General features: G+C 45.7%; 1 protein-coding gene across 1 annotated transcript in view; it reads left to right on the top strand.

Annotated features, from left to right (window-relative positions):
* The window catches only part of MIMS2 (mitochondrial inner membrane scaffold 2), a 137445-nt gene that overhangs the window by 104677 nt on the left and 11680 nt on the right, over positions 1 to 21088 (top strand). The window contains exon 2 of the mRNA XM_078652017.1: positions 3154 to 3326. Coding sequence (XP_078508143.1) covers positions 3154 to 3326 — 173 coding nt within the window. The remainder of the gene's footprint in view (positions 1 to 3153; positions 3327 to 21088) is intronic.

Raw genomic sequence — 21088 nt, 5'->3', positions numbered from 1 at the left:
GTGCCTCAAGCATCTTCGCAGGGGCTGGGAGTAGTGAGATCGGCCGGAAGTTTTTTAGGACCTCCGGGTCGAGGGAAGCCTTCTTCAGCAGAGGTTTCACTACTGCACTCTTCCACTCCGAGGGGAAGACACCGTCCCTCAAGGCTAGATTCATAATTTCTAGTAGAGGCGGTAGGAAGGTTTCTCTACACGGCTTGATGATCCTCAATGGGCAAATATCTAGGGGGGAGCCAGATTTAGTTTTATTGAGCAAAATCTCCAGGTCTTGCAGAGTGAGCAGGGAGAAAGAGTCCAGGGTGCTCCGTGGGGAGATGTCTGGCGTGGTCATATTTGTCTGAACCAAGGCAGGGGGCCCACTGAGTGAGGCTCTTTGTACCTCAAGAGCCAGATAGATGTCCTGTATCTTAGAATGAAAGAAGGACGCAATATTATCGCATAGATCTTGTGAAGGTGCGACGGGGTCAGGTATTTGAAGGTTGACTAAGGAATCAACGATTCTAAAGAGCTCCTTCGGCGAGGAGAGCGAGGTTGTCATGGCCACAAAGTAATCTTGCTTGGCCTGCACAATCTCAGATTTGTATTTTCTGACCAGAAGTTTATGGGCTTCCTTGTTCCTGAAGTCCCAGCTCGAATGCCAGAGCCTCTCCATCCTCCTCACTTCTTGCCTGAGGAGTCTGAGGGATTCCGAGTACCATGGGGCAGAGGGTCTCTTCCTAGCTCGGCAGCGGGTTTGAAGTGGGGCAAGTTCATTCAGGGCCTCAGAGATGACCTGTTCAAAGTGACCGACCGCAGTCTGAACATTGTCCATGCTGATAGCGGAAAGGCTAGCCACCCATGGCGAAAAGGAATCATTACCAATATTCCTAAAGTTTCTGCCAGTTTCCTTAGTGTGCTTCCCTGTTTTATTTCCATCCATCCGTGGGTATTCCAAAAGAAATGGAACCGCAAGGTGATCCGACCAGGATAGATGTACCGGATCCATGATGGTCAAACGCTGGTCATTAGAGAAGATGCCATCTAGTGTATGGCCTGCACGATGAGTAGCGCCGCTGACTCGCTGCGTGAGTCCACAGGAGACCAGGGCATCGATAAGACAAGAAGTGTCAGATAGATCTAGTCGTTCTAGATGATAATTAAAATCTCCCAAAATGGAGAAGTTATCACGACCAAAGTAAGGTTCCAGGGACTGGAGGAAGTTGTTTGTGAACTCAGTCCTCGAGCCTGGAGGGCGATACAACAGAACTCCGTTGAAAAAAGGGATTTGCCCTTCCTTTACGGTGAAGTGAAGGGCTTGAAAGCTATCCGGAAAGTCGGATATAGATACTGTGTGGCAATACAAGTGGTCTTGATAAAGGATCGCTATCCCCCCTCCCACTCGCCCCTGTCTGTCCAGTCTAGTCAGACAGTACCCTTCTGGGACCGGTTCGATCAGGTCAGGGCCAGATGACTCTTTAGCCCAGGTTTCCGTAATAAACACTAGAGCCGGCTTTCTATCGAGAACCATCTCCCTAAACATTATATTATTCTTAACAAGGGAGCGGGCGTTGATCAAGATGCCTTCTACTCCGACTGTCATAGGTCCAGTGACAGCGGGGCGGTCAGCTGAGGGGTAAGGGGGGGAGGAATTGACAGACAAACATGTGTGGCGACAGCCACATCGCAGAGGGCGAAGAAGTTCGTATGGTTCGTAGGTATGCGAACAGATGAGGCTACGGGGTTTCAGGCGTACCATCTCATGGCGGGTATACTTGAAAGGGGAGACAGAGGCATCTTCTAAGTCCAGAGTCCAGCCGTCCAGCACGTCCTCGGCGCGGACGGGCTGGACTCTGGCGTGACTCCGGCGTCACTGTGGCGTCCACGCTGCACGCCATACCCTACTAATTATGTAGGGCTCTAGCGAGTCCACGTGTCGGCTTCAGCGAATGGCTGAGGAGTGCTTCTGAGACCGACCCAAGATGGCGCCCCAGGAAAACAAAGCGCGGGGACCGGGCCGCCCAAATGGCGGTGAATGCAGCAGGATTTTATAGTGCAGCAATGCGATCCATGTCTAAGGGCACAGGTAGGGCAACTATGAATATCTAAACAATTCTAATCTGTAATTAAAACCAAGGTAAAAAGCGAGCAAAATTAAATAAACCAAAACAACAAAACGGGGCTTTTAAAATGACTGCAGGCTTCCAGCGCGTAGCGCTATATGCAAGGCGATATTCAAACAAAAGTAAAGGTCTCTCCTACCCGACTTAAATACAAGCACCAATTACAGCCTCTAGCCAGTCCACGTGTCGGCTTCAGCGAATGGCTGAGGAGTGCTTCTGAGACCGACCCAAGATGGCGCCCCAGGAAAACAAAGCGCGGGGACCGGGCCGCCCAAATGGCGGTGAATGCAGCAGGATTTTATAGTGCAGCAATGCGATCCTTGTCTAAGGGCACAGGTAGGGCAACTATGAATATCTAAACAATTCTAATCTGTAATTAAAACCAAGGTAAAAAGCGAGCAAAATTAAATAAACCAAAACGACAAAACGGGGCTTTTAAAATGACTGCAGGCTTCCAGCGCGTAGCGCTATATGCAAGGCGATATTCAAACCATTGGTTGATAGTTGATCTTTGCTAGTCTTGGGCCCCTTTTGCACCCTAAGATGCTGAAGTCAGGACAGTGAGGAACCGTGTGAAATTGGTCATTTGGGCATAGAATAAGAGGTTGATGTTCTGGTTCCGAGTGGTGGTATTGGTGGTAAGGAACTTTTTGACCAATTTAATACTAATCCGTTACAAGACCTGTTTTTTTATGGCTGGTGATTGTGCTGGAGATGTCAAAGCTCTTTCTTGATACAGGTACACTGTTAATTTGCCTTACACTTTTCCGAGGAGGTGGTGATGTCAGGGATGGGGTTTTAGTGCTAACGTTAGGCCATTGGGTAGTGACATAGTTTAACTGCTCCAAGCACCAAGAAACGAATGTGGTAAACAAACACTGGTGAATATCACCTGACATAGTGACCTGACTACACAACACTATGTATGTAGCATCAGCAAAAATACTGCACGTCTTTTATCACTTGAAATCTAATCTAGCTCTTTGTACCTGCATTCTGTAAAGAGGTACTAATTAATAATCAGAGTATTTCACCAAATTCTATTTATTTCTCCTAGGAAAACAGGGTATCCTCTGAAAAAGAAACCACGGAGCCAGCACAAGATGAAAAGAAGCTCAACAAGTCCCAGCAACTTAAAAAGGTTTTTAAGGAGTATGGAGCCGTGGGAGTTTCCTTTCATGTTGGAATTTCATTAATGTCCTTGGGAATGTTTTATGTAATTGTTTCAAGGTAAGCATCAATTGTGCATCTTTATTAGTTTAGTTATGTACACCTTGTGAGCTCTTAATACCATTTTGTATTTTTTAGCACTTTTTGTGCTTGGATTTTAAGGCCAAATGTCTTTTCTTAGATGCAGCACTACAAGTCGCAGACTAAATTTTCTAAAAAGCGTAGGTTGTTATGCAGGGCTCAGTACATTTCTCTTAAAGGGAGGGCGCTGCCACCTATTTTGAAATGTGGAAAGGTTAATTTTTAAAATGGGTGATTTTCGTTTCGTCTACACTATCAAAAACTGTTAGAAGCAGTGTATTTTGAATTTTTTAATCCGATCACTGCATAGCAAGGGGGTTGCTTTGTCGCTATTCATTACTGGAAAGCCTTAGGACATGTAGCACGTTAGGACATCCATGCTGCAGCAAGACAATGTGTGTCTCTTCAAATCATGACTGAGGGCCAGGTTGCCATTTTTAGGTCTCGCCTGGTGTTGCAGCGCACATGCGCTGCTCGCTCTGCGAGGGCTTCTTGGAATCAATATACTTCAAGAAGTTGAGTTTCGGCTCTGCCCGTACTTTCTATTGGTGTGCGTCATTTTGCGTCATTGATTATGCGAAACGGGGTGTTCTGATTGTAACGGAGGCTTTTCAGTCCCTCCTGGTTACCACCTTGTCATCTTTTGGCCCCGCCCACCCGGACTCTATCTTTTACCGGCGGCTTTACACGCTCTCCTTCAAAACACGGTAAGTACTCTTTTCTCTTCATTGTCTCCGACGTCTGCTTTGGCTGCGCTTGTTTGATTACGGCTCCGACATGCACAACATGCTTCGGAGCAGGGGCTCTCTATGGCGCACGAGAGAAGTATCCTTTGGCAGCACTTCATTTTCTTTTTGCAGGGTGCGGCTTGCCCAACTTCAGTTTTCTTAAAAATTATTTTAAACTATTCAGCGCGGCGCCCATTTCATGAGCGCCGTGCTTTCAGCTTCAAAGCTCCATCTCCCCTTTGGGTGCCCTCCCTCCGACCACCAAAAACAGGCTGCCTATTTAATTCTCCACCCATCCCCGCTGCCGGATAAGGAGTTCATCATCGGCTGGTCTAATGTCATGTCTCTATCCATACTCCTTGTATTCCCACCCCTCATGTCTCCCTATTTTATATTATTTTGCAGGGCAGGGCTCGCACGTCTCCATGTTTTTCTGAAAGAGCTTTAAAATCTTTAACACCGCAGCCGGGACAGTTTTCTTACTTCATGTCTCCCTCTGTACTCCTTGTGTTACCACCCGTCATGTCTCCCTTTTTTTTTTTTTTTTTGCAGGGCGGGACTCTCACACCTCCTTTTTTGAAAAAATAAGTTTAAACTCTTTAGCGCAGCGTCCGGGCCTGGCGTCATGTCTCGAAGTGTTGAATCAATCAGTGTCTGGATCCTGTATGGATGTGTTAGATTTCCCAAGTGATTCCAAATCCAGTAAAAAAAAAAAAAAAAGTAAAACAATGAGAGGGTGCACCCTGTTTAAAGAATGTTTGCTCATCCATGTAACCCCCAAATTGTGAAGAGCAACCAAGACAAATAACACTAGGGCATGTAGCGTGTTAATCCAAACGTACAACAAAGTAGACCTGCAGATTTCAGTTGAAATGGCAGCCCTACTACCAATTATATATTAATTTAACTACGTTCAAAACACTAGATATTATCCGATATGATTCAGCGCGACGCCCATTTCATGAGCGCCATGCTTTCAGCTTCAAAGCTCCATCTCCCACCACCAAAAACGGATTGCCTGTTTAATTCTCCACCCATCCCCGCTGCCAGTTAAGGAGTTCAATATCGGCTGGGTCCAACGTCCTGTCTACCTCCATTCTCCTTGTGTTCCCACCCGTCTTGTCTTCCTTTTTTATTATATTTTGCAGGGTGGGGCTTGCGCACCTCCATTTGATTAAAAAGAAATTTAAACTCTTTAGCGCAGCAGGCGGGTCGTTTTTCTTATGTCATGTCTACCTCCATTCTCCTTGTGTTCCCACCCGTCATGTCTCCCTTTTTTATTTTATTTTGCAGGGCGGGGCTCGCGCACCTCCCTTTAAAAAAAAAAAAATACTTTAAACTCTTAAGCACAAAGGCCGGGCCTGGCCTCATGTCTCATTAAGTGTTAAATCAATCAGTAAGTGTCTGGATCCAGTAAAAAAAAAAAAAAAACAATAACAATGAGAAGTCGCGCTCTGTTAAAAGAATGTTTGCGCATCCATGTAACCCCCGAATTGTGAAGTGCAACCAAGACAAATAACATCAGAGCATGTAGCGTATAACAAAGTAGACATGCAGATTTCAGTTGAAATGGGAGCCCAATTACATATTAATCCAACTACGTTTAAAACACTAGATATAGTCCGATATAATTAGTGAAGAGTGCATGCTTGCGGTTTCTGACATTTATGTGTACCGTGTGGATCTAAATGAACATTTTATCTTACTTGTTCCAAAGCGTGCTCGTTAGTCAAATTGCCATGCGGTTCAAAAATGGTCATGTTGCTTAAAGACCATGCCCATATTGAACTGTGATAAACACGAGAAATGCATAAACAGATTGTCATATTCCATTGAAAACAAGTGTCTGTACCCGGTGGCTACGTCTGAAAGTCTCTTGTCCGTTTTGGCGCCTGCTTTTTATCATGGTATAGTTCAAAACATCAAAATAACTAATTGGAAATGATGAAGTGCCTTTCCGTGGTTAAAGGGTCCCCAGTGAATCTAACTTGTCAATAAACCGTGCCTAGTGTGCAGAAAAATACAGTTTAGTGTGGGTGGAATGCTCTTACTGTGCCATTTTGGATTCTCAACCATTAAAGGCTGTATGACGTGACTTCACTAGCATTTGCAATTTAATAGGTCTTGCTATTGCGAGATTTTGACCTATTGTCATTGTAAATGACAATGCCGTTTATTTATGTGTTTAAAAAACAACACCTAAATAAAAGGCATTGTCATTTACAATACCAATTGGTCAAAGTTTCTAAAATGCGAGACCTATTGCATTGCAAATGCTTTTTTAAGTCATTAACCACTTTTTAGGTCTCGCCTGCCAATGCGCTTGCGCATTGCTGTCGAGAATTATAGTAAGTGGAAAAGAAAAGTCTACCAAAACTGCTGCGGATCCCATACAGTTCATGTGAGACAGGCGCGTGCACGCCAGCCACATAACACACCAACATTTGTCTGTGCCTCGGCATCAGACTTCAAAGGCTGCCGCTCCCCCGCCCCCCCGCGTGCATATCGCGCACCACCATTTGTCTGTGCCTAGGCATCAGACTTCAAAGGCTGCAGCTCCCCCGCCCCCCACCCCGCCACAGCAATGCCGAGAGCTTATCCCATTCCCTCCCGCACGTACTCTCTGCTGCCTATCTTCTCATCAGTATGGTATGCGTGTTTTCCCTATCCACTGTTTCGGGTTCTGATTATTTCTCTTTTGCCATCCTCTTAATGTCGCTCCTCATTTTCCCTCCTGTTTTCCATCTGTCTCTTCAACATTATTGTCTCGTTTCACTTTTTTTCCTCGTCACATTTCTCTTTTGCTTTGTTTGCTTTTTTTCTCGTTCCTTACTCTAATCCTGGTGCTTGCTCCATTACACTCTTGCCGATCTTTTTTGTGTCCTATTCTATGCTTAATCATCTTACATCTTACTCCTTTCCCTTTCCTTCGTCTCATGCCCGCTCCATTCTCTCTTCTCTCCCTGGAACTGCTTCTTCATCGTCTCTCCCTTCAGCTCTCTCTTCCCAGTGTTGTAAACTCATGCATGAGCCACTTACCCATCTTTCACTTGCGTTCACAAATGGAGTTTGTCGTACTTTTTCTGTGCGGAAATGCGGTAGTAGGTATACAGAGAAGTAGCTACTGTGTAGTGCTCGGATCTGGGTTTCTTCAGTGCGCTTGCTAATGAATGGAATGTAAAACTAAAAAAAAAAAATACGACCGAGCAAAACTTGTTCGTTCTTGTTGCTGCCATTGGCTCAAGTACATATTTTTATAAGTGAAATCTCAGGCATTACTCTGTATTTAAGTCTATAGTTCTCGAAAAAAAAATATAAAATGGACTTCAGTGGTTATCTTCCCTTTTTATGAAGTGGTGAAGTTTGTTTTACTATGAAATCAGAATGGGAATAGGAATGCCTTGTAATGATGTTGTTCAGATGATGATGCCAGCTCTTCGCCACATCAACTGTGTCCATGAATTCGGTGGTGTATTCAGGGGAGATGCTGTTCACTGTCAAACCATCACCCTAACCCCCGTCACCCTACCTCCCCCCCTCACCCTCACACCCCCTCACCCCCTCACCCTCACACCCCCTCACCCACCCTCACCCACCCTCACCCTGACACACCCTCACTCACCCTCACACTCCTCACCCTCACAACCCTCTCACCCTCACAACCCTCTCACCCTCACCCACCACATCACTCGGGGACACCACCACATCACTCAGGGGCACCACCACATCACTCAGGGGCACCACTCGGGGGCACCACCACATCACTCAGGGACACCACCACATCACTCAGGGACACCACCACATCACTCGGGGACACCACCACATCACTCGGGGGCACCGCCACATCACTCGGGGGCACCGCCACATCACTCGGGGGCACCGCCACATCACTCGGGGGCACCGCCACATCACTCGGGGGCACCGCCACTTCACTCGGGGGCACCGCCACTTCACTCGGGGGCACCGCCACTTCACTCGGGGACACCGCCACATCACTCGGGGACACCGCCACATCACTCGGGGACACCGCCACATCACTTGGGGACACCACCACATCACTCTGGGACACCACCACATCATCACTCAGCACCACAACAGCATTGTCCTTGCTTGCTACCAACAAGCATTGCCATAGCCAATAGGACTCGCATTAGGAAAGTGTAAGCTATTGGCTTTGTGAATAACAATGCTATTAATTTATATATTTTCAAAGCCAACACATTAAAAAAGATTGTCATTTACAAAACCAATAGCTCACACTTTCCTAATGCGAGACCTATTGCATTGCAAATGCTTGTTTTTTTTGTTATTGAAAGAGGACCGCGCTTGTCTTTTAAATGATTTAGCCGCGAGATTTGCTTTCACCGCTCTTGTTTTCTTTCGGCTTTGCCAATGACGACAGCTTTTTTTTCTAGCCAGCTGCAGTGCCCACTGCATGCACAGAGGAAGGCGTTTTGAAGCCCGTATCCTCGCTTGATTAATTATTTAGCCGCACGATTTGCTTTCACCGCGCTTGTTTTATTTCGGCTTTGCCAATGACGACAGCTTTTTTTTCTAGCCAGCTGCAGTGCCCGCTGCATGTTCAGAGGAAGGCGTTTTGAAGCCTGTATCAGCGCTTGTTTATTTAGAGTAAATATCTGTTTTTACTCCAGTGAAGGTGCCTGTTTAAAATGCATTTAAATATCAGGATTTGCTCCAGTGGCTGTAAGTGTATAAAACCCTTTAAAATACCCGTTTTTACTACAGTAAACATGTGTATATAAAACCACTTTAAATATTAGTATTTACCAAGTGACTGCATGTGTATAGTATAAACCCCTTCAAAATGCCAGCTTTACTCCAGTGACTCGCTGACTCGCGTTGTGGTGTAAGCAGCTGGTTTATTTGTATTTTGGGATGGATACAATAAGCATAATTTGCAGAAGAGAGAGTGGCGTTAAATGCGGGATATATATATAGTTTGAAATCGGAGAGTACGTGCAGAAACTTAAGATCAGGGAGGTGTCAAGGTGCTGCAGGAGAGGTGCGCATCAGGACAAGTTTAAACTCGCAAGGAAGGTGGGTGCTCTCATTCGCCATGTGTGATCTGCCCCCGGGTGGCGGGGGACGGGCTCTCAGCGGGTAGCATTCCTCGTAGAGCCCCTCCACGGCTCAGCCTCCAGGTGTAGTAGGGGCATCGCAGCCACAGCAGCGCAGGGGGAGGGAGGAAGTAGGCACCGTGATTTAATGATGTGCTGGGATCTTGAACGCCAGTTGTTTATTCTGCAGATCAACCCCAGGAGTGTAAATCCCGGGTGTCAGCTTTCCCTCTATCTCTCCGCAAATCTCAGGGAGCATGGAAGGCCTGAGGCATTCACCCTCTGAGAGCGAGGGGCCAGATTACAGGCACATCAGCTCAGCCATAGGTTCAGCAGCCTCGTTTGAGTGCAAAATCCCTGAACGGATTACTGCACACACGCTACGGTAGCCTGCTAAACCGCATGTGCGTGTTTTGTGTGCGAGTGTGGAAGGGGATGCGTACATCCGAGGTTGTGGGAACGCACACGATATATACAGAGGTAGGTGTGGCTGGTATGTATGATGCACTAGGCCCCTACAGATGTAAACAGGTTGCACGTGGCGTGTACAGGCTCAAGAATGATGCAGACCGCGTGCACAGAGGCAGGTAGGCAGGTTGCACATTGGGTACAGACAAAGGCAGGTGTTGTGCACCTGTTATGCACAGAGAGATGTATGTATGCAAAACATTATGTGTATAGTTGTAAACATGAGGTACGTGGTGGGTGTACACACTAGATAAAGATGTAGGTAGGTCGAACACACACTCTGTATAGAGTAGGTGCGGTGCACGCAGCGTGACAGTGCTTAATTTGTAAAAACAATAAGTGTCAGGGCGCTCGTGAGGAGGCCTCTGCAGATTGCACCAGCTATTACCCCTGCCAGCGCTGCCAATAAAAGCACCAGCACAACTGTGTGAAGAGCAGCTGCCGTTTGTGCGTTTTATTTACAACTCCTGTTTCTTCCATTGAGACTCCTTTCTATCTCCCTAATGCTATGCTTTAAACTACTACACACATAACAATTACAATTCAAACAACATAAAGGACAACATATCACACACAGACACTCAATAAGACATAGCTAAAATACAATACCATTAGCAAAGCAAATGGCTTTAACTTAAACAAAGGCGAGACCTATTACCTTTCCAATGCTTGTTATTTCTGGCGTCAGACAAGACCTTTTGATTTGAATAAAATATGTGTAATATTCTTGCATATAGAGACTTTCAGCCTCTTCTCTTCATCCATTGGTCTGTTGTCATTCGTGTTTGTTTACACCCATTATAGCATGGGGCAGTGGGTTAGGCTGCTCAAGCCACTGGTTAACTTCACTTTGAGTGACCGCATTTTGTTCTTTCACAAGGAGCACTTTGGCACGTAAGCTGGTTCCTTTCAGTACCAGTGCTTTTTTTTACTACATAATTAATTTAGTGTTTCCTTCGTGTTTTTAGAGGCTGATGTGATATCAGGACGCTTTTGATGTGAACACATGGGACATTTCCATCTTTATCAGGCCCCATCTCCTGCCAACGTTGTCGTAAAGTTCTTTTGGAGTGGGTTTTTTTTCTGACTGCTGCTATTTCACAAAATATCAAATTTGTTCCTATTTCATTCTTTTTTCATGTTTTTCTTTCCTTCTCCCCTTCTTTCATTCATTCTTTGGTTCTTGCTTTCTTTCTCAAAGGTAATAAGCCTGTATCCTATGCCAGGCGTGACTGATTTACTTTTAAGGGGTTTTTAAGCCAAGACCTTTTGATTTTAATAAATTATTTGTATACCACAGTTACTTATAGGGGTTTCAGCCAGACTTCATCCATTAACCTATGGTTGGTGTCATTCACATTTTTCTTCCACCCACTCCAGCATGCATTAAAGGGCAAGGCATCATCCCTCTTAAGCCTTTGGCTGACTTCACTGTGAGTAATGTCATGCTGCCCTTTCACAAGGAATACATCCACACACAAAGTAGCTCCCTTCAGTAACAGAGTTCTATGGTAATGTGTGCGGTTTTGTAGGTCAAGAAAACTTTTTTTTCTGTAGCACATGCTTTTTATTCTTCATAGAGTTATTGGGGTCTGAAATTTTCCTGAACAATAAAGTTTTACAAAGACCATGATAAAATAAAACAAGAAATGCCAGAAGGCTAGTGGCTAATACCAGATCACTTGGCTTTGCCGATGCTTTGCCACTAGTTCTATGAAATAACTGGTTATCATTAGCGCTTTATTCCGCGAGCCAGGCATTTGTAAGTGCTTCATATAAACCTGTATTTTGACCCTATACCTCTGACACTTGTTTGTTAGGTGAAAGTGGAATACAAAATAAAAATTGCACTGGTGAGATTCAACCACCCCGTCATAAAACCTAACTGAGTAATACTATTTAAAATTATTTGATTGTTGTCCTACCAAGAAATGAGGCTTTCTGAGTCCCCATAACTAGAATGCTTTCTTTGCTAAGTCCTTATAGCGCTCCCGCATTGTGTTACTATACTACATTGGTAAGCTTTGCGTTTCCTTACTCGAAGTCTCATTTTTCCTAACAACATATTATTGTTCTGGTTATTACTGTGACCTAACTATGATTCAGGCGCTGTCTCTTTAACAATTCAGGAACCAGGTAAGCATATTATGACTCTCAGTGGGACAGAGTAATCATGGTTTACTCACTATCATTTGCATGTGTATAATTAATTAGCTGTTAAGTAGGGGGCTCCAAGGTGTTCTTTTCACCATTGGTGTGGCTTTGCTCAGCAGAACGACGCATACTGATTTCTGCAAATCTGTATTCAGAATCATGTTGGTGTTTTATATGCCGTGGTGCATCATCAATTAGTCACTATTTTGACGGAGAAGTGAACTTCTCATAGTTGCACAGTTTTCCATTTGACCTTTGCGAAAGTTCAAAATGATAGTTTTTGCCAATTTTACATCAGTTAGATTTTAATTATCACACTCCATTTGTTTGTTCACTGACTTGGAGTGGGGAGGGGAGTGAGACGCCCCTCCGTGACAGCTCAACTTTTGCCAAAATTCGATTTTGGGTTACAAAAAGGTTCAGTTCAGTTCAACTTTATTCGGATACAATAGTATCCATAAAAGCACAAGAACATAAATACATCACAATAATTAATACAAAGATTAAAATTCCACATACATATATCCAAAGTGCCTAGTGCAAAAATAACCATCATATTGATATATACAATTGTTAAAACAGTTCACAGACTATGTCATGTGTGGTCAGGGATCCATCATAGACCTACGCGCCCTTATTGCAGTTCTAAGAAAAGTGCCAGTGCGGAAAATCAATTCAACATCATCTAGATCTAATATGCATCGAAGCGCTACCTCCATGGTAATTGATTTTCTCTTGTTAAAATATGGATAAAAAACTGTTTAGAGTATTTAAGATAATATTTACAGAAAAATATAAAATGCATGATAGTTTGCTCACTCCTCCCGTCACAGGAGCACAGGTTTTGATTAAAATTTGGGCTATAGCCCAGTGGAAAACAAAGTGCAAATCGGATTGTGCCAGCTCTTAGTCGAAACAAAAGGCTCCTTTCCCAACGGCTCATCGGTAAGGTCAGATACATATGAAGCGGATAACAGTGCTGATCAATAGCCATATAGTTTCGCGCAATTGTTTTCCTAGACTTCACCACATCCCACTCGTTATTATATAGGGAGTACAAAGCATTCCGCAGTTCCTTTTTTAAAACTGATCCTGCTGATATGGGATCCAGGAAGACATTTTCTCTGTTTACACTGCGCAAGCTTCTCAGCACAACGCTTAGCTATGGGATTTCGAAGCCTTTATCGCAATGTAAACAATCCTTAATAATCTGCTGTGTCAAAGATGCCGCTTCGTTCTTCCACACTGATACCCACATAAGTGCCGGTCGTGCCCGAATAAAATCAGTTATAAAATTAATGTTGAGCTCCTTGCGACATATATATTGAGGAGTTGAGATTGGGGTGCTCAGTAGTTTCCTGCAAAACCTGTTTTCTTCCTGCTGGATTGCTGAGCAGTTGACCGTTCCCCAAATCTCTGCACCGTATGTAGCCACCGGGGTGCACTGGAGTTTGTATATTTTCTGTACTGCTAAAAGAGCACCCGTGGTCTTAGGCCGAGGTAGACTTAAAATTGAGTTGTGGCCTTTGAGAACTTGCTCCTGGCGTGAGCTAAATGCGCACTCCAGGAGCTGTTCACAGCAAAGGCCAAACCTAAGTAAACAAAGGATCTTACCGAAGTCAATTTTTGGCCATCTATTGTAATCAAGCCTATTTCACGCTTCCCTGGACCACTACTCATCAGAAAGGATTTCTTAAAATGTACCCGCAGGTCTAACTCTTTCATATAGTTGTTACAATTTTGGACAAGAAGAAGCAAGGAATTTGGAGTGCGGCCTATAAGAACCGCATCATCTGCGTAAAGAAGCACCGGGATGGGCTCTTTGTTAATATATGGGACATCTTGAGTAGCCGTTTTCAGAGAGGTGTTCAGCCCAATAATATTTATAATAAAAAGCAGGGGGGGCAACACGCATCCTTGTCTGACCCCCCTGCCAATATCAATGGTCCCTGAAACCTCTCCTCCAGTCCCAATCCTTACTTGAGCCTGGAGGTCTCTATGTTAATATGCAAAAAAAGTATCAATGTTTCATCCACCCCTCCTGTCAAAAGGATTGCCCACCGCTTCGACCTATTCACTAGATCAAAAGCTGTGGACAAATCCATAAAAGCCATGTAGATTGGGCTCCTCCTTGCAATAGTATATTTACCGACAATTAAGTTTAGGTTAAGGCATTGTTCAATAGTTACGACCTTACCCCTAAAACCCAGCTGGCATGGGTCCAAGATGGCATTTGCTTCTGTAAAAAAAGTATCAAAGACGTAAAACAAAGTGCCAATATAGGTTTGTTGCTTTCCTACAGTGACGTGCAGCTGGTGAGTGAAAAGGTACAGAAATCCCTGTAGTGATGAAATGTCGCCGAGTGCTTCCCACAAAAGAATTTATTTAATGGCAAGATACATGGCAGAAATCCAGAGGCGCTGCAGGCTGCTGCTCTCGCATGTGCCCGCTCATTCATGATTTGGGGCTGTTTGAGATGGCTTTTTTTGCGAAGGGCTGATGAGCCGCATACAGTGGATTTAATGCGCTTCGGGGGGACGGGTCATATGGGTGAATGTTGAAAGTGGGTGAAGTACCAATCTCGCAGTGATGAATGGTATGAGAGAAAGTGTATAACATGACGATCCTGAGAAAGGGTTGACACCTTGATAGTTAAAGAGGCCATGGGTAGGTCAGTTTCGCGAAATGCAGGTAATGGTTGCCCCCATTGGATAATATTCTACCTCATTGAAGGTACCTTTGTGTACAAAGGTGCCACGCACTGAAAGGCCTCTAACTCAAAGCTACTCAAATACAGGAGTTTGAGCTAGTACCAAAGAGAAAAAAATAGGTGTCTCTACAGTTTATATGTGAGAGAGGAGTCAGTACCACCATGGATCTGACTTGTGGGCACGAACCTTTAGACACATTCATAAAAAGTGGGGGGAAGTGCAGCCCTAAAAATAGTGCAATAAACGGAACATTGTGTTTTTTTCCACCACAAAACTGCACTGACCATGGCAAAGAAAAGAGAGAACCAGGTTTGAGTCTCGACACTGGCTCAACATACTGTCATCCTTGGCAAATCAGATGATCGCCCTTGCCTAATTTTTTTTACCATGAACTTGGGTAATGTAACTGGTGCTCATGTACTCCAGTACCTTCAGGTGGGGTCATGGTCGTGCTATACAAAAATAACTTAAATCAATCTGTACGTATTCCATCCTCCACACAAGGAACTGAAGTGACACAGCACACGCAGTCGAATGAGAAGGCAGCAAATGGTGATAATGATGCCAACGAATGGTAAGTAGTGGGAGGCTAAAGCCCCTTTTTTTCGAGATAGGCAAGTGACAGCATGCGCGCGCTGTCTGCAGGCTCCACCTAAAAAATGGGCTGTAATATTTCCTCCGTACATCTAACGATTCCCATTCGTCGGGCCTCAATTCCACTCTCTAAAAATATAAGCAAATCATTTACCCTTTGCTCTTTACTTTTATTGATTTGAACTTTTTTTTTACTCCATTATAGAACAGATTTTCCACCACAGCAGTGCCGAATATTTTGATTTCATATGTAGTTTATGAACTTTTTATCTCTCTAAAGGCATCCTCACCTTAGGTTAATAATATTCCTGCAGCACTAGCTTTGTACCTGTGGTATCAGGCAGCCATCTCTAATTATTTGCTTCATGTGTTGCACTGAAGCAGGCAGGACGTTGATCTTAAGTGCAACTTTTCTGAGCCTCAACAATTTGTCACTCTTCTCTCCCTCCCCTTTCTCTCAGTTTCTTTTGTTCATTTGAGGGTGGTATGTTGGTTGCCCCGTTACTTTGGCAACAGAGGCTATAGAATTTACTGAGTTCTCCTTGATGCTTAAGTGGTCTAGGGCATGCACCAATCCCAACCTCCACTTCTCTAAAAAGATTGCTGCTTTGGTACAGGCTATCCTAAGTCTGCTTAGAACACCAAATAGCTGAACAGCCCTTTGAGGGCTCTTGGAGACTTGAATAGCCACTGCCAGTGAGTTTGCAGGGTAGATTGTCTGTCCTAGAAATAAATCTGAGCAAAATGCGATTCCTGAATAAGAACGACATCAGGGGAATGCCTCTTAGAGTACTGCATCACTAGCGTGCGCTTAATCTTATTGCCCAGCCCGTTCACATTCCAGGACCAAAACTTCACGTTAGCCGGGTCACCCATTGGTAGTGTGTCAAGCTGTTGGCAATGGGGCCCCCCTGCTCCCCCACCATATTATATTCTCCGTGTCAACCCCCATTATCTGCTGGATATGTAGGTCTTGAGCGTTACTCTTCCCCCCCCCCCCTGCAAAAACAAAAACCAATCCCAACAACCTGCTCCCTTCATCTGTGCTTGGTGGGTCCCCATCCTCCCACCACCCAAACTTGCAGAGTGCCTGTCGCCCATATAAAACCCAGAAACCCATTTGTGAGGGGTCATGGTCAAGCATCCTGCGTGAAGAGAGATCTGTCTGCCGACTGGGGAATTCTGAGCCCCACAACTATGCCCTGCCAGGCCCACTCATGCAAACGTCTCCCCGCGGCCGCGCTATCTCACTAAACAGGTCAGATAACAAACTTATGCAGTGCTTATGCCCCCCACAAGAGTCAAAGGTTCAGGCCCCAATGTCCGGGTAGCATCATGAATTCCACCCCCTCTATACAGGCATCAAGCCCCCCACACACGCACAGAGCCACGTCTCAGTCTCTGCCCACAGAAGGGTGTCTCAATGGTTACTCATCTGTCCTTTGTCGGCGAGACTAGCCGCTTGGCGAGCTCCCAGCCTCCTGGCCCGCCTCCTCAGCACTCCGGTCCGTCGCCGATCGTCTTTGCCCTCCTTTGCTGCTTAAGGTGCGCCAGCGCTCCGGCCAGTGGCTCGCCTCCTCTGGCTTGTCGAAGAAGTATGCCTTTCCATTGTCTAGGATTTTAAGTCGGCCGGAATGAGCATCATGTACTTCAAGCCCTGTTCCCTAAGGGCTTGTTTCACCCCATCGAAGGAGTGCCGCTAACGTTGTACATACAGCGTGAAGTCTGGAAAGAATCGGATCGTAGCATTCTTGTGCCTGAGGTCGTCATGCATCCGCGCGGCCTGTAATATGGCATCCCGATCCCTAAAATTCAGGATACGGGCAATGATGGTGCGGGGGGGCCCAGTTGTGGCTTTCCCCCGCCGCGCTCTGTGGGCCCGCTCTATTGAGAAAAACTGCGAAAGGAGTTTCGGCTTTAGATGGTTCAGAATGAAGTCTTCCAAAAAGAGGTCCAAGGCTGGCCCCTCCATACCTTCCGGCACTCCCACCACCCGGATATTGTTGCGCCGGGTCCTTCCTTCATGGTCTTCGATCCAGGCGTGTATGTCCACCTGATTCTTCGTGAGGGCCATCACCTGCTCCTCCAGGCGCTTTGTTTTGGCTTGGATGCCCCCAATGTCCGCCTCTGCTGTGGCCACCTTGTTGGACATCTAGCGGAAATCAGCCTGCAGGAGATTTACTTCTTCGGTAACTGAGTCTAGGTTTGGCTCCAGAGTGCCTTTCAATTCGCAGATTGCCCTCATAATGTCTTTCAGGGTCGGATCTGGGCCCTGATCACCCACATCCTCATGTGAGTCCCTTCCGACCGCTCCACCGTCAGGCCCCATGGCTACCATGTATTTATCAATTTGGTTAGCCTGCCCGGGCCCTGTCCCCTTGGTGCGGCCCATGACGCAGTCTGTGAAAGAAAAGGGCCGCTTCCCACCGGGCACGGCCAGTTCCACTGTAACTGGCACCGTCTAGGGAGGGGGGTCCTACTCGGGCCTCTCCACTGATGCGGGCAGTACTCAGTCTAGTATTCGCCCGGCCTCTGAGGGACCTCACCGGTTCAACTGCGCTAGGCTGGGGCCCACCACGGCCGGTGGGTGGCTGTTGTCCCCACTCTCCACCAACCTCACAGTCGTGCCGATGCACTTCTGGTCGCCACGCACCCCGAGGGCTGAGATCTCACAGCACCAGAGGCCGCGCTCAAATGTCCAACCGGGGGGATGGGCAGAAATGTAGGGGCTATTCCAGAGCACTGGCATACAGGCCAAAAAGGCCTCTCTAGTCAGTGATGTCGCTGACAACCAAGTCCTTTTGGGGTAATGGAATTGAACTCAGAGTACCGGCCAGTAGGGTCATCAGTTTTCTAACTTATTTCCCTTGCTACAGTAGCCAATAAACTAATTTAGTTTTCCATCAGGGGCGCATCCCAAAACAGTAGCAGGCAAAATCCAGTACTTCGTCCCAGGTTAGCAACCCATCCCGTTAAGATGGGTATTACAAATTGTTCAAAAACACTAAGCCCTACCTTATTCTTTCCTCCCCACCTACTAACCCTCCTACACAAAATGAATTTCAGAATAGCATCTGTCCATCCTGCTACTGGAGGTGTTCCTGTTCCTCTCCAAGGATGCCACAAAGAAAGCACCAGACTCTGAGAAAGGCCGGTGTTGATATTTCCTCTACTTCCTCATTCCACAAAAGGATGGGGGACTCAGGACTCAGGCTTATCTTAAACCTCTGACCCTTATTGCCAACCTCTGAAAGGACAAGTTCAAAATGCTACATTGGCTCAGATCCTTTCTGCTCTGGATCCAGCAGACTAGAAGGTGCCCTTGGACTTGCAGGGCGTATAATTTCATATTCTCGTGCAGCCTTTCTGGTGGGCACAGTTAAAAGGTTATTTGTTGGTCCTTTCTGCCTTTATAAGTTTTCTGGACTAACCATCATGTTTTGAATCACCTGTTGTGATGAGGTCTGTTGAAGGTGACAAATATGTTCCCTCACTAGACGTTTGATGCCACAGTGGGCCATAACTTCATCTTGATATGTTATTGAAGTAGGGCAGGTTCCTCCAGGTCTCAGTATTTATTTACCGCCGAACTTGACCTTGAAATGTGTCCTCATCATACAAACACGATGGTTTTACAATTCTCCTCCCTGACCTAGCAAACACTTCCTTGTTATTGTCCTTGTTGGTGACCAGATGAGGAGCGATCCTAATATCAACATTTTGTTAGGCTATTTTCTCGGTTTCACTTTCGTGAGAAGTATTTGCATGCATACTGTCAGTTGTTTCCTTGATTTCCTTTTCCCAATTTAGATTGTTACAGTTGGACAATCCAATGATCCCTTTGATCACGAGATTGAAGCGTTCTACACAACCGTTCCCTACGAGATGATAGACTGATGTGGTTATGTGCGTTACACCTAAATTTTTTACAAACTCCTTGAATATCTCATAAATTAATTGACCACCAATGTCACGATAACAGTCTTTGGCAAACCTTCTCTGTAAAATATTTACTCTAAAAGTTCTGTTACTACTTTGGTATCTGCAACAACCATCACCTTTATCTCCAGCCATTTTAGGGAAAAAGTGCAGCCACTGCAATAGCCTATTCCATCCTCCCCTCCACATTTTGTACTGATCGAAAGATATCTACTCCTGTCTTTTCCCACAGTGTTTCTGAAGCTTCGTTGAGATGTAATGGAGGCTTTAAGGTCCGAATTCGTACACTTTAAGCTTTCCCTCACCACTTCGTCCACAGCCCTGTCAACATCCGGCTACCATTTTGAGCATTTCACTCTACTTTTAGTTTTGACTCTACCTGGGTGATCCCCATGACACCAAAAAATAATCTTTTGACGTAATTAATTTGGTGGAACCAACCATCCGTTCCTGAATACAAGATCATTCTCAATGGAAATTTCATTCCTGACCTCCCAATACGCTGCTAATTCACTAGCTAGGGTTCTTTTCTCCCTTGATCATATCAATAATCTTGGCAAAGGTAATATCAGAGTTTCTCTCTGTAATACACTCATCAGTATACATCCCCGCCAGATCCTTTATCATTAATGATGCTACCAAACAATCATTCCATTCATCAAGGTGCTCATATTTGATTGAGAGCGCAAGTCTACTCAAACAATCCGCAGTCTTGTTACATAGTGCTGGTACATATTGCAGCTCATAGTGGTAATCTAATAAGAACATAGATAACCTGCCAATTTTTGGTGACGCGGCGTTGAGGCCCGGGGTGTTAAGTACTTTGCACAAAGGTTTGTGATCAGTACGTAGAACTACCTTGGATCTCCAAACGAATTGCTGGAAATGTCGATTGCCCCAGACACAACCCAAAGCCTCTTTCCATGACGCAATATTTTTCTTCTGTAGGTTTTAAAGCTCTGAATGCAAAGGTTATAACAAGTTCCTTTCCCAATGCGTCTACCTGGGATAATACTGCCCCTATACCTTTTCTACTGGACTTAGTGGTTATTAAATTGTTTCTGCATGTGGCATCGTGGCCACATAGGAAAAGTGCTTCTTGATACATTCCAACGCTTCTGGCACTCTGGTGACCATGTGAATGTCCACCTGTTCTTTGACATTTGCCTAATCTGATACTTTTTGCACTAATTTGGAGTAGAACTTTGCTAGACCCACAAAAGCTCGCACTCGTGAACAGTACCTTTCTTGTTGCTGCTGATCCATTGGTGTGAGTCAGTCGGGGCAACCATCTCGACTGGGTTGCAAAATGGAAGTGGTGCAGGGTGCGGTGTCCTCTGGATGCGGTGCAGGCAGTGGCTTGGTGATGATTGTCCAGACTGCTTCGGTGAGACCAAGGCTTACGGTGCGGGATGAGGCGGTGCTTGATGTGGGGCTTGATGTGGTGCTGGCTGTGGTGCTGGCTGGTTGCTGTGCCGGGGACGGAGCCGGTCGATGTTAGGGTCTGGTAGCAACGGTGTTGGTGACATCCATGCAGGGTGAAATGAGGCAGTGCGGTGCCCACAGGATGCTGTGCAATCAGCGGCTCGGTGACGATCTTCCAGACAGTGTTGTTGCGACCAAGGATGCGGTACGGAGTGCGGCTGGGCCTTCAGGACACAGAATCCTGCTACGGACTCAGTGACCGAGTCGGTTGCCCTTTTCTGCTGTCGCAACTGAAACCAGCGGTTCCAGAGACGGTGCCCAGAAGGATGCTGAGGTCTTTGCTGTTCCTGAGACCTCTTGAACAGGAGGTAATCTCCACTTCCTTGCCCTTAGAGATACATTCTCAAGCAGAATAAACACACAGTTCCTCTCCTTGGCAGAAGCAGCTACTGCTGACCAACCCCAGACAGCACACAGCAAACGGTCAGCACTCCTCTTTCAGTTTCTTTCAACTCTTCTCCTTGGCTGAGGTTCCTCTTGAAGTCCAAATGTGATCTAAAAGTCTGGGATCCTTTCAGGTCTGTCCTCTCTGGTGCAGCTGCCCGGCAGGAGGTGCAGAAACTATTTTCCCAGGCAGGCCAATT

This window comes from Lissotriton helveticus, chromosome 7 (assembly GCF_964261635.1).
Source record: "Lissotriton helveticus chromosome 7, aLisHel1.1, whole genome shotgun sequence".
NCBI classification, from domain to species: Eukaryota; Metazoa; Chordata; class Amphibia; order Caudata; family Salamandridae; genus Lissotriton; species Lissotriton helveticus.
The sequence above is the reverse complement of the archived record's forward strand: the minus strand, read 5'-3'. Positions and strand labels throughout refer to the sequence as shown.